Raw genomic sequence first — 14631 nt, forward strand, 5'->3', positions numbered from 1 at the left:
GAGCGCCACTGCGGCCACCCCCCTCCCCCCACAGCGCTGCAGGGGGGGTTGGGCGGCCCGGCCCAGCGCTCGGGGAGGGGGGCGGGGGTTTGGGCGGCCCGGCAAGGCGCTTGGGGGTTGAGGGGCGGCCCGGCGCAGTGCTGGGGGGAGAGGGGGTTGGCCGCAGTGGCGCTCCGAGGGTTTGGGTGGCCCAGCGAGGCACTCGAGTGGGGGTGGGGGTTTGGGCGGCCCGATGAGGCGCTCGGATGGGGGCGGGGGTTTGGACGGCCCAGCGTGGCGCTTGGGGGGGTTCGGTGGCCCGGTGCTCCGGGGGTTTTGGGTGACCCGGCGCTCGGGGGGGAGGGAGGGGTTTCAGCAGCCCGGTGCGACGCTGGGAGGGGGGGGCGGCGGCGCGGCACTCCGGGGGGGGGGGGGGGGGTGTCTTACGGCAGGGCGGTGCTCTTCTTTTTCGCCTGGGGTGGCAAAAAAGTTAGAGCCGGCCCTGCTGAGGAACTTACAGTATTAACTTCCACATACATGTTAAACATTGCCTTTTTATAACTTTATTCTCCCCTCCGACCCCCATCCCTTCCTTCTTTTTTCATTACTTGAATTTTTCAGGGCAATCGTTGTGCCTTGTTTTTTTGGTAGACATCCTTCTTGCTCAGGTTCAGATTCTGTTGTACAGTTGATACTAAATTGTAGCCATAGAATGAATAAATTATTTGGGGGTAATAGCACACAGATACCTGCGTACTGGCAGTCTCACTCATGTCCTTGCCTCCTGTTGAGCGGGTATTTGATTGTGTTCAAGGACCTAAGTCAAAAGGAGAGGCTCTTGGCTCACTATTGTAAAACTAAGGACACTGGTCTTTATTCATGCAAAACTCATTGTAGGAGTTTCCTCTGATTAGAGTGACTGCAAAGAATGTCTAGATCAGTGGTTCTCATCCCACGGCCCAGTCGGCACACAGCTGTGACCCATGTGACATCCTCAGGGCCATACAGGTAGTATATATAATGTGTGGATGAGGCTCACATAACACACAGAGAGCTGTGAGCCATGCATCCCACAGTGGTAAATAGGTTGAGAACCAAGATCTTTGGAGGATTTCATAAACCATGTATTTTAAGCAATCTGTGTCTCATGAAACCCTGTAAGTTTTTTAATGGCATGGTTATCATAGGCAGGAAAGTTATATGGTATCACTAGAACTTATAAAAGCTAGTTGAGCCATTTTTAATTTGATCAAATTGAGCTGAGAATGTGCAAAGACTCATAGACTTTAAGGCCAAAGAGACCATCATGATCATCTAGTCTGACATCCTGCACATTGCAGGCCACAGAACCTCATCCACCCACTCCTGTAATAGACCCATAATCTCTGGCTGAGTTTCTGAAGTCCTCAGATCGTGAGTTAGAGACTTCAAGATTAATCCTTGCAACTCAAAGAACAGACAAATGACAGATGGAAGAGAAGAGAAGTGGAATGAACGGACAAAAACAAACTAAGAAACATGATATTTGCTTATTTATCATACTGGGGATTGCTCTGATAATTTGGGAACCATTTAAAGGAATAATATCTGATGCAAACAAACTGCTACATTTTTAGAGATGTATTATAATCGGTTACATCTGAGGTGTGCATGTTTGTTTATATTACTGCTGTATGCACACTGCAGTTTTTCCAACCTCCTTCTCAACCACCAATACCTTGAATCTAGGTGAATCCCTACCTCTGCTTTCCTTGAGCCCATCTGTGTCCCCCAGTCAATAAATTTGTATTGGCTTGGGTGTATTTTTTTTTTTTTTTTGGCTCACCTTTAGCCATGAAGATTAATATAGTGCTCTAAACAAAACTCAGCTACACTTCTGCCATGCCACCACATTATAAAATCAGATGTTACCTCTCTCTTTGCTAAGCAACTCTTAGTTATTTCTTTCCTTTTCAGTCCCCACATATAAAATTTAAATTCCCCTTTTATCCCACGTCCCAAGAAACTCCATCAAGACTAAAGCTCCCCTCCATCTCTCCTTAATCTAAGACAGCTCTTGATCCCTTACACTTCTCTGAAACAACTCTTGCACTGCACATCATCCTCCTATGGCATCCCAGACAAACTTTTTTTTTTTACTTTCACAGATGATGTCCTGGAGTCTCTCGCCATCCCTGCCTTCAGCAGAAGTTACTTTTTGTTAAGAGCAGCAGAGCTGGCCTGGTCTTTTCTATGCTTTTGAGAGGCTCTTCTTTCCCCTGTCCTACTTGTTGATATTTTAGGCTTTAAAATCAACAAGCTTCTGCAGGCAGAACTTCAAGATCTAAGTTACAAGCAAGCATTTTGAACAAATGCAATTAAAAAAAAAAAAAAGAGAGAGAACTTACCTTTCCCTGTAGTGACTAAGTAGTGCATGATTTCAGTCACAGACTTTTATTTAACAACCTGGTAGAATACCTTATTGGTTGATACACAACTGTTGTACAAATGTATTTAGTCATTCTTACTGGCACATTTCATCATATTACCAAGAGTATGTTGACAGCTGCTGTAACATTCCATAGGCTAAAATTAAGTTTTAAAGGTGTGCAATTGAAAGCTGGTTTTGCTTTTTATTAATAAAAACAAAAATCTGTCATGAGTTTTTGTCTTAATCTTATTTCTTCAGCTGACATCTGAAATGTTTGAAGCAGATCTTGAAAAGGCATTACTGCTAAGCAAACTGGAATATGAAGAGCACAAAAAGGTATTTACTGGCTTCATCCTGATCTGAAAATTGTGCAAGTTTTTGACCTTTATTGAGTTCTGGATAAAGGAGACTAATAATTTGGTTTCCACAAAATTTCATGTAAGCTAACTCTAGTTTCTTAATACCCAAAGATTTACTAAGAATTGAGAGAACCAATTTGAGAGTTGAGGCCAAATTACAGTTTGAGAATATTAAAGATGACCTGCCAAGGGGGAAAATGAGTTTGTACCCTCTTTGCTTCTTTGATATATAAAGACATTTGTTTTCACCTTAGAAATAATAAGACTGCTAAGCCTTGTTCCACATAGGGGTGTGTGTGTGTGCGTGCGTGTGTGTGTTTTGTTTTATTTATTGATCTTGGTGCGGGCTCTGGAGAGGTCTTCTTAGAGGATCATAGAACTGAAGGGGAGGAGGATCTTTTTTAGGTCTCAATTGAAGTGGTAGGCATGTTGAATCTTTAACATATTTCCTCCCAATTGTTTCAGTTATTTGACTTAAATAGATAATAACAGTTTAGAACAGGCTGACTAAAAATTCCTTCTCAGCTGGTTAGGTTTACCTTCTTTGGTACTTGTATTGTTGTCTTGCTAGTTCTCCAGTCATCTACATCAGGGGTCGGCAACATTTGGCATGCGGCTCGCCAGGGTAAGCACCCTGGTGGGCCGGGCCAGTTTTATTTACCTGCTAACGCGGCAGGTTCGGCTGCTTCCCGCCGCCCCCATTGGCCCGGGACGGCAAACCGCGGCCAGTAGGGGCCGCGATTGGCCGAACCTGCCGCGTCAGCAGGTAAATAAAACTGGCTTACCCTGGCGATCTGCGTGCCAAGCGTTGCCGACCCCTGCTGTACATAGTGTTCCAGGAGAGAAAGTGCTGATAAGTCCTGAATTTCTAGTGTGAAAAACAAGTAGGAAACTTTAAGAAAAACAAAAACCTTAAATTATACAGAAGAAAAAAACAAAAATGGCACACATCCATTTTTTTGCTCAGAGGGTCAGCTTTAGTACTTCGCAGAGGTTTTTTGTTTGAAGGGAATCCCCACAATTAAGTTAAAGTTCTTAAAACTAAATTGTAAATTAACTTCCAATTTTAACTTCATTTTAAAATGCATGCTTAAGTACACACAAGCAAAGACTTAGTCTTTAAGCATAGCTGTTGGGGATTTGCTCTTGAGTCCAAATGGCATCTGCATAGATTGCAAGTAAAGAAGCTAATTCGTTAGCAGTTTGGGAGAACTTTGTATATGCTAGTAAATTTAAAATCTAGTAGCTGTTTATATTGTAGTTTCATAGTATAGAACAGGGTTTCTAAACCTCTTTCTTTCTGAGCCTCCCTCCCCCCCCCCAACATGCTATTAAAAACTCTGGGGTGGGGGAGAGACATGGCTCCAGGCTTCAGACACAGGTGGTGAGAGGAGCGCTCTAGGCTTCAGGCTGGAGGCGGAGGATCGGACTTTTGTCCTGGGGGGCTCTGAACTTCCTGCCCTGGTCTCCAACCAGTCTAATGCTGACCTGCTTCGCGGACCCCCTGAAACCAGTTATGGGGCAGTGGACCCCCAGTTGAGAGCAGCTGGTATAGAACATCAGAGCCTGTTTTATTTTTTTTCCCCTGCTTTATTTATTTTCTATATAACTACTTTTTCTATTTAGGTAAAACCTTCAAATCACACTTTACTCTTTTCAGTGTAATGGCACATTTAATGAAACAGAACCTCAGGCTTAAAAGGAACTCTCTAAACCTCTTTGTCTAATTTCATTTAAGCAATAATGTCAGTTGGCTAGAGCATGGTCATAGAATATTGGCGGTCTGCTGCTATATGAATGACTAGGGATATTGAGAGTAAATGTCAAGCAGATGTTTATTTTTAAAGCAAGTATAATTGATTGTGACACTACTGTATTACAGTGCTTTTTGATTATATTATACCAAATTGATTTTTAGATAACATTTTATCTAGGTGTTGGGGTAGTAGGCTGACAATTCACTGTACTGTTTGTGATTAGCTATACTCTGGTTTAAAGAACATAGTTGTTTCTTTAGGTTAATCAGAGTACAGAGTGAGAAAGATGTCTACCAAAAGCTGCCAAATTGTTTTAGACCAAGAGTTTTGTTTGTGTACTGTCATTTTTTCTTAAGAATACAAAACTTTAGTGCAGTGGTCCCCAAACATTTGAGGGTCGTGTGCCCCCCCAACCCTCCTGGGGCTGGGAGTGGGGGTGGGGCATGATGTGGACAGGAGTAAGGGGGCTGGAGGTGGGTCTGAGAGCAGGGCTGGAAATGGAGCCAGAGGCGGGGGCTGGCTGCTCAGCCCCCGTCCAGGTGCGGTTCCTCCCCCAGCCTCTGCCTCAGGCCGGGAACAGAGTCGCAGCCAGGGGCCGAGGGTGGCGCTGGGAGTGAAGCCACGGTGGGGTCAGCAGCTGGCCCCCGGCTGAGTGTGGAGCCAGGCTGAGGCTGGGGATAGAGCCAGGCTCAGGTCCGGGAGCCGTGACCATGGCTGGGGGTGGGGCCAAAGGAAAGCTGGGGGCGGGACAGGACTGGGTGGCCCTCCCTCCCTGCCCCCCCAGGGGGGCTGGTCTGGGCCTGCTGCATGTCCCCGAATGTTCCTCTGCACCCCTCTAAGGTGGCATGTCCCACAGTTTGGGGACCTCAGCTTTAGAGCACTAATTGGTTTATTCATTAGAGTAAAATAGTGCAATCAGTGGGGTTTTATTCCTTTCAGGACTCTGAAAATGCTTCACCTCCCTCAAAGTCGGTGAATAAGAAAGAGAAAAGAAAGAACCAGCAGGGAAAAGACAAACCTCTCACAGTGTCTCTCAAAGACTTTCAGTCTGACATTAATATAGGTATGCATTTGCATGTTTAAATATTTCTTTACAAACCAAGTGTTTAATTCTTTGGAATTACTATGACATATACTTTTAATAACAAAACACCCTCTGTACTGAAACTCTGCATTTCCAAAGTCTCAGTTCAGTAACACTATATTTAAATATAATATTCACTGAACAGTGTTAGAAACAAGTAAACTAAACACTGTGTTCTGATAGCTCTAAATCTAACTTTATGTATCCTGAATCTTATTATTTTTAATGTGGACTAATCAGTTTAGCTAAGGAGAGGAGCAAATGAGAGAAGTATTCAACTGCAGGGGTGTGAAGAAGTACTGAACCTGTTGCAGTGACCAGCATCTGGCAATGGTCCAAGCTCACTCCAGAGGAAAAACTCTTTACTCCCAGCTTGGTTGTACTTGCTGCCTTGCTGTTCCCTCTACTTCCCAGACAGCGGTAGGAGAGTGGTAGTTGCCCTTTGCACCCAAAGCTGGCTCTTTAGGGGAGGAAGAGTTAAGGGAGGGAGAAATATTGCTTACCACAGCAGCTCGTACATTCTTTAGGTGCTGGTTTGTTCCTGTTGTCTTCAGAGCAGTGGCTCCTGCCTTTAGCAGAGAAACGATGGTAGGGTCTGGAAAGAGAAAAAGTACTATTAAATCAAAAGTCTATCTAAAAAAATATTCTAAGCACTTATCTAAGTTACCAGTATTTTATTAAATGTGGGTTGATTTTAAAAACAAACCAAGAAACAAAAACAATAAAACACCCGCAAAGGATGAGAGTCTGAACAAATTATAGATGTTGGTCATGTCACCTAATATGCTACTGAAAGGCACTGAGATACTATGGTGATGAAGGCAATATAAAAACCAGAAAAGAATTAAATACAGTTTGCAGTTTGTTTATTGCAAAAATGTTGCTTGCCAGTTATGAACTCTCACTGCATTTAACAATTGAGGTCTGCTTTCTGTTGCATTATTTTAAGGAATAGGGTTTAAAATACAACATAGACCAATGATACTCAGACTGAGGGCTTGTCTTTGCTACTTTGTTATTCACGTTGCTGGAGTCGACTTAGCTTAGGTCGATTTACCCTGGTGTCTTCACTGCACTGCGTCAATGGGAGACCCTCTCCAGTCAACTTACCTTACTCTTCTTGGAGAGCTGGAGTACCGGAGTTGCTAAATCAACACCCATTGCATCGATTGCAGCAGCATTGATCTCCCCGGTAGTGAAGCCCTGAGGCTCGCAAGCTGCAAATCGGGGATCTTTAACGTGTCTCCTGCGACTCTTTGAAGCACATGATAATAAAACACTGTGTGATGTAATTATTAATCAGGATACTTTTATTAACTAAGTTATCAACTTGCACTGAGTTAACTTATTTGCTATGAGAATGATATACACCTCTACCCCGTTATAATGAAGTCCGATATAACACAAATTCGGATATAATGCAGTAAAGCAGCACTCCGGGGGACGGAGCTGCTTTACCTCATCATATCCAAATTCGTGTTACCGCAAGTGGTTCCTCTGCGCCCGCCCGTTACTTGCTGCGGCTCTCCCCAGCTCACCTTCGCTCCGCCTCCGCCGCCGCCTCCCACAAGCGTGCCGGAGCTCGGCTTCTTCTCCCTCCCTCCCAGGCTTGCTGCGCCAATCAGCTGTTTGGCATGGCAAAACTGGGAGAGAGGAGAAGCGGAGCTGAGCGGCGTGCTCGTGGGAGGAGGAGGCGGAGCGGAGGTGAGCTGGGGCAGAGGGGCCGCAGCAAATGGGGGGGGGCGCAGAGGAATAGCTCCCCCCTCATCCAGCTCACCTCCGCTCCGCCGCCTCCTTCTCCTCCCATGAGCACGCCGCTCAGCTTCACTTCTCCTCCCTCCCAGGTTTGCTGCGCCAAACAGCTGATTGGCACAGCAAGCCTGGGAGGGAGGGAGAAGCAGAGCTGCGACACACTCGTGGGAAGAGGCGGAGCGGAGGTGAGCTGGGGCAGGGGGCCACAGCAAGTAAAAGGTGGGGCGCAGAGGAACCGCTCCCCGCTCCAGCTCATCTCCGCCTCCTCCCCTGAGCGCGCCGCTGCTGCTCCACTTCTTCCCGCCCTTCCTCTCCCCGGCTTGCTGGGCCAAACAGCTGATTGGCGCGGCAAGCCTGGAAGGGAGGTAGGGAGAAGCAGAGCGGCGGCAGCGCGCTCAGGGAGGAAGTGGAGGCAGAGCGGCGGTGAGTTGAGGCGGGGAGCAGTTCCTCTCCCTACCCTGATACAACGCGACCTCACCTATAACACGGTGAGATTTTTTTGGCTCCTGAGGACCACGTTATATCAGAGGTGTATATAAAATATAGTACTATAGTAAATTAAACAATTAATTCACACTACTGTGGCTCTTTTGAATAGTTTATCACTAATTTGGCTTCTGAACCACTGAGGTCTGAGTGTAGAAACCACTGGTGTAGAAAGTCCTCTTTAATTCTTTAGTGTAATTTTGGGAAAAGAATGAGAGTTAATGCTGGAGAACTAAATGCTGGAGAGACTGGATTTTTCAGTCTCTTCTGAATTATCTCACTTTGATAGTTTTTGGTATGATTAAATCAGACAATGTAGTGTATATATATATTTTTTTTTAAATAACATTTATTTTTCCTGTGTTCTCTTTTTCAGATCCCCTTGCTAAAAAACACGAGGTAAGACTTAGTTTTATTAAATTAATAAACATAACACAACACCAAAGACCAGCTTAAATAATGAGGTTTTGTATGCAGAAGATAGTTATTAAATAAGTATTTAAACAAAGAGGCCTAATCACTTTCTAAAGTCACAGTCAGGAATTAATTTTTCAAATTGGCTGCCTAAAGTATGTCCATAAAACCTGTGTGAGCAAATGCAAAGATAAAAGTCCATGAATGAGAACTTATACATGCCTTTTCCAGTTTTGTGCCATCAGTTACAGGCTTGCAAATGTTATTGATACAGTTTAGACAGATTTGAAAGCCTGGCCCTAAAAGTTCTCTAGGCAGGGTACAAGAAGCTAAATACCTATTAAGAAGCAGAGTAGATAAGAAAATATTAATGGCAAATATTGTGCAGTGGTACATTCCTAGTATGACCCTTTTAAGTAGAAAAATCACTTTGATGTTAAATATTTCTTTATAATTCAAAAATCTAGGTAGGCATTGCACAAAAGTATTAAATCAATGGAAATATTTTTCTCACCTGATATCACTTATATGAAATGTTCTTATTTTTCAGAGTTTTATAGTTGGCAGTAAAATATGCTCTAGGTAAAATTTAGTACTCCATTTTGTTTCATGATGTGTCTCTATATATTAAAGGAGAAAATGCTGATACCTGTATTTTGTGCATTTTTGTGACTTTAAACACAGACTTCTTTAAAACTCAACTATATTTCATTGTTTAGCTGGATATTGACTTCTATTTAAATGGAGATAAATCATGAAGTTAATTCTTGACAGGAACTGAGCTCTTCCCAGACTTTATTGCATGATGGAGGATTCTTCAATAGACTGGAAGATGATGTTCATAAAATACTTATTAGAGAAAAAAGGAGAGACCAACTCACAGATTACAATGGAGTGGATAACTGTACATCTCATGAACATAGTCAGGCATGTACAATGGCAGCTATTTTCAAGTGCACAATGAATATTTGCTTGGTGGATAATCGAAATAAAATTTGAAGCTTCTGGAGTAATTTTTCTTACCAAAAAAAAAAAAAAAAACTGACTGCTTATGCTCTCACAACTTCAGTTATATGCTGAAAACACAATTTATGGATAACTTTTTTGACTAGTTCATGTTATAGGTCAGTGTATCGCTTAAGAAAAAACAAAATGCAAACAACTGAAATGGGACTGCCAAATCTCCTCCTCTGAGAAGGTCAAGAGGAAGGAATGACAAAGACCCACTCCTCTTGTACCTCTTTCCGGTAGCATAAATATCTTTGGAGAAGGAAGGATTACAAAATTGGCTCCTGGGGTGGTAGTTCTAACACCTTGGTCCCTGCAGTCTGGTTGCAGGTCTCATGGATAAGTCATCAGGTCCTTTGATTACCTGTAGATATTTCTAGGGCTATTATTGTTGTAGTAGTAGCCTGACACTAGCAATTTTTTTTTTCCTTCAGAAAATACTACTTCTCCTCTGTGCCCCTTGCTGCAATAGTGACCAAATGTCCTTGCAGAAAACCATATTTGGGATATTTCCTATGACTTCCATGTTATTGAGTGAGATATTTCTTCCCTACAGTGAGGAAATAGTCAAAAGGGAGAGCAAATGCTGTATTTTAAGAATATAACTTTAATGTTAGAGAACAAGCTTAGTTTTGATCTGACTGTTAAAAGCTGAAGTAATTTAGTTACGACTGTACTTTTAAGATTTAATTATGTGTTCTTGTTTATCCTAGTTTTTTTCCCCCAACTTGATATCCTTTCCTTCCCTACTCAGTTGAGAGAGAGCTGAGCTGAGGTTATAATCTTGTTGTGACTTCACTGTTCACAACCTTCACAAACCCTGCTATAGTCCTGCAGGGAAAATGTTTTTTGATATTCTCTTTGTTTTTTTAAGAAGATTAGAATTAATCAAAACCTTTTTTTGGAGAAAAGATGACTTTGTTAGCATTGCATATGCTCCAGCTAAACACAGTGTGCAGGATCCAATCATTTCGAGCGTGAACTTGAAACAGCATTGGCATTTAATCTGGTTTGTGTGTACTTTCGCTCCCAGTTCTTTGTAGCACCTTTAATCTTTAAAAAAATACAAAACACTTTTGCCCAAAACTACTTCCATTCCCCCTCTTCCTCTCATACATCTAAAGCATCAAAAAGTTGGCTAGCTCCTAAAATCTTGTAGCATGGTTTAGTAAACGAGAACTTCCTCAGTTGTAAAAACGAAGGGCAAAGTTGTCTCATATGCTGGGTACAAGCAGTTTTTTCTAACAGCTTCTGTATAATCAGGTGGGGTTAAAGTGTGTACACTAATATTTGAAAACACTTAAATAATTTGTCACACTTGAATCTTGTTCTCTAGCAATAAGAACAAAATCCAGTAGTCAAGGCTTAGAGAGCTGCTCCCATTTTGCTTGCACTTCCACAGAATGTGCTCCTTTTTGAAGTTGAAAAAGCTTAAAAAAAATACCCTGCTTGTGTATCCATCCATAAAAACTTTGAAAATATTTTTAAAGCTATATTTTTAAAATGAACATTTTACAGAAGCTCTTTCACATGATTCTGCCAGATACCCAGTCTTTAAATGTTTTATGGCTTGGTCCTCAAAACATACTTGAAGCATGCAGGTATTTGTTAACCTTATGTTACTGATTTATGTATATCATATTTTAATGGTTGTGCAGCTATGGAAAACCAACACACTTGCACAAGAGCTACTTTGAAGCAACCAGGCTAATAGTGTTTTGTTTTTTTTCTTTGCTTGGAGACAGTCAAGGGCAGCTGAATTCTGCCTTTTGCAGGACTGAAATTCTAATGCAAACTTATAGTTAGTCGTAAAATTATGTGATTGCTTATTTTTCTGTAGGAGGTTGTTTTGAAAGATGGAAAAACAGAACGATTAAAGTTGGAACTTGAAAAGAAAGATACAGAAATTCAGCAACTGAAAAGCATCATTATTCAATGGGAGGTATGTAGTGGATAATGTCTCCAAGTATTGAACAAAGTCCAACTTCTTTTTTTACCCATTTGAATAAGCTAAAACATGGCTAGTCTGAAAGGGAACTTTGTGCTGGCCACCAAAATATTACCTTTCCAGAGCATCTTTCTCCAAAGTTGTTCCTGCAATACCAGATGGATTGACCTTTCTTGGTAAGTAAGACAGGTATCTAAAAATAAACTGAATACTGTAAGAAGGTCACCCATCAAGGAGTAAATATTTATCAGTTTTGGTGTACCCAAGTACCATTTGTTTCCCAGATGTTGCCGTTTTGTTAGCTGTCAAGACTGTAGACCAATCTGAAATGCCTAAAAAAAGAAACCAGTACATACTTCTCCAGATACAAGAGAAACCATTTAGAGCTGCAGCCCTGTAGCATTGAAATGGAGCGTTGCATCTACTATGCCCCTTCTCCGAACCTAGGAGGAAGATTTCAAAACAACATTCAGTACAAAGGTTAACCCCTTACCAAATCTTCTGGTGTTGCTGGATGCTAAATTAGATAGGAAAATTCCTGGAATTGCTGCCCTGGAACACCATGTTAATATCTGTCCCAACTCTAGCTGACAGCTTGAAAATGAATACAAAGCAACAAGGTTGGAACTTTTATGAGAAATTGCCATTATGTCAAAAGGCTCTGGTAAATGCACTAAAGCACCAGGACCAACTTCTTATTGGTCACATTAAACCAAATTTTGTTCATCCTTCTTTGGGAGTGGTGAACAGGAATACAAGGAGGAATAGTTTATGTAAATAAAAACAGATTGCTAGATATGTAAGCTGCATAATTTAGCCTTGGGTACCAAACAGTTGAACTCTGTAGAAACAGCATGAAATTGTTGACAATAGTGACATTCAACATTTCAGCTAAGTTCTGATTAGAAAATGATTTCAACCTGCTACAAAACAGGAAACAAGTGTTTTGGTTAACAGCTGCTGTCATGTGCAAAGTTTGGGCTCACAGATGAAATTAATTGAAATGGAAAACCATTTCTATTTGATATTGCTCCTAGAAAACAGTTGGCAGAATAATGCAGTGCACAAGAATTCTTGTTAAGTGCTTCATTTCACATGATGTAATGTGTTAAGAGTTTCTACTTGATAGTCTTGTATGCTTATTGGGCATTGAAGGGCATAGAAAGCTTTAGCTAGCTGTAAGTCTAGAAGAATTCATTACTATGACAATTAAATTCACTTTTATTGGCCTTTGGGTCTATAATATTGCTTTAAAGCATGGCTGTAGTAGGGATGGTGTGGCATTCCAGTATACTTTCTTGGAAATGTTGAAGGTACTCTACTGTAGAATTATCTACCCACCCCTTTTCAATTTTGGCATTTGCTGTTCTTCATGCTGCTCCCATGCAATTGAATCAACATCCCATTAATTAGCCCAGTGTTCCTTCTCTGTTTATAAACCAGCTGACCTTGTTGTATGGAACATTATGAAGTTAACATGAGGGACAAGATTGGTGTGTAAGTGGAGCATGGTAGCTTGCCACCAGGTTCAAGATATCTTATAAAAATTATTTTTTCTTCAAGGCCAGAGAGCAATATAGGGACACCGAAATGGGGAGAAAAGAGAACGAGGAAAATATAAAATGGGTGTAGAATTAAGAAAAGACACAGAAACCAAACTGCCAGAATTGGCACCAGTGACCAGTCATGAGAAGTGCTACCTTAGAAGAGGCAATTTAGGCATCAGATGGACAGGAGAGATCAGTAAGGTCCGTTTCCTGAATAGAAAAACGGAAAGATGAAGATTCCAAAAGAGAATTTCCTTGACTGTAAGGTCTTTGGGGCCAGTGATCATGTCTTCCTATGTGTCCTATAGCACCTAAGGCAATGAGGACTCAGTCCTAATTGTGCTCTTTGGCTACCACCATAGTATAAATGATATGTCACTTCTTTTGGCATTACAGTTCTTTCATGTAGCCTTCATTTTTTTCAGAGAACCCACAAAACCCCTGTCAGACATGGAGCTAAAATCTTCCAGCAGTTCTGTTTCTCTGTTTAGCAGTTCTTTTTTCTCTTTCTCCATTCACACCATGTGTAGTTGATTTTGAATCTGCTGTAGTGCCAGTGCCTGCTTGAGCTCCTTTGACTTTGGCCTCTAATTTGTTTAAACTACTTCTCCTATGTTCTCTCATCCTTGACTCTTATGTATTTAAATAGATGAGCCTAGAACCCTTGTGCTTCTTAAATTACCAGTAAAATCACTGCTTTCAAATTTGATGTTTGTTATTTTTAAACACCAATTTAAAGAATGTCCCTTTTGTCATATAGTAATAGGTGATTTTATTTAAATCTCTTAATATTAGGTGAAGTATAAAGAAGTAAAAGCAAGAAATGCACAGCTGTTGAAAATGCTACAGGAAGGTGAAAGTAAGTAAAGTTTATTCTCTAAGATGTTAATTTTGAAGTGTACAAAGTTTATTTTAAAAATTTACTTAAATGACTTTGAAAAACAGTTTTTAAAGATAAATTGATAAGAGTAATGAGTGGCAACTGTAAATTGTAATAGTGGAATTATTTAATCTGACAATTTCCTTTACTAGGAACTTCTGATAATTCATTTTCAGTCTGAGTGACTAGTATTCAATTTCATTAGTTGCTATTTCAGTAAAATTGTCTTTATAAGCAACCTTCTAACATGAATATAAGAATCATGTGATTGTGTTAGACTTTTTAATACTGCTGGGTCATGCATGTTCAAGTTGTTTCCATGACATCAGGTGCAGTATGTAAACTATATTTTAGCGTATCACACATTGTAAAACAATGTGAGAGAGAAGGGTAACTTTCAGAAGAAATTTTGTAATTTTACCAGTATTGGGGATGCTACACTATAACAGGCTCACTAGTGACACTATGGTTAAAGTTGCCCAAGTATTTCCATTCCAACCCCCAATTCTTAGTCACTCATAATTTACTGAAAATTTCTGGTGTCTAGGTCAGGGTGAAATATTTTTGGTGAAAAAAGTATTGATTCAGCCAATTTTGGAGGAGTGTGGAAACAAGGTTGCCAGGTGTCTGTTTTTCAACCGGAATGCCCGGTCGAAAAGGGACCTTGGGGGCTCCGGTCAGCACTGCTGACCGGGCCGTTAAAAGTCTGGTCGGTGGTGCAGCAGGGCTAAGGCAGGCTCTCTGTCTGCTGTGGCTCCGCACGGCTCCCGGAAGGAGCAGCATGTCTCCCCTCCAGCTCCTACATGTAGAGGCGGCCACATGATGCCCCCACCCCAAGCATCGGCTCTGCAGCTTTCATTGGCCGGGAACCACAGCCAATGGGAGCTGTGGGGGCGGTGCCTGCAGATGGGGCTGCGCGCAGAGCTGCCTGGCCGCACCTCCACGTAGGAGCTGGAGGAAGAGACATGCTGCTGCTGCTTCCAGGAGCTGCTTGAAGTAAGCGCCGC

The 14631-nt window shown here is 41.8% G+C and overlaps 1 protein-coding gene across 7 annotated transcripts in view; it reads left to right on the forward strand.

The window, feature by feature from the left end:
* Positions 1 to 14631, forward strand: part of GKAP1 (G kinase anchoring protein 1) — a 45323-nt gene that overhangs the window by 23820 nt on the left and 6872 nt on the right. For 6 of the 7 annotated variants that reach the window (XM_034773461.1, XM_034773459.1, XM_034773464.1 and 3 more), the window contains 6 exons: positions 2648 to 2725; positions 5445 to 5568; positions 8204 to 8226; positions 9016 to 9168; positions 11090 to 11191; positions 13540 to 13603. In XM_034773461.1, the coding sequence (XP_034629352.1) occupies positions 2648 to 2725; positions 5445 to 5568; positions 8204 to 8226; positions 9016 to 9168; positions 11090 to 11191; positions 13540 to 13603 (544 nt within the window). The remainder of the gene's footprint in view (positions 1 to 2647; positions 2726 to 5444; positions 5569 to 8203; positions 8227 to 9015; positions 9169 to 11089; positions 11192 to 13539; positions 13604 to 14631) is intronic. The other variant, XM_034773463.1, reaches the window with a different exon arrangement.

This window comes from Trachemys scripta, chromosome 6 (genome assembly GCF_013100865.1).
Source record: "Trachemys scripta elegans isolate TJP31775 chromosome 6, CAS_Tse_1.0, whole genome shotgun sequence".
NCBI classification, from domain to species: domain Eukaryota; kingdom Metazoa; phylum Chordata; order Testudines; family Emydidae; genus Trachemys; species Trachemys scripta.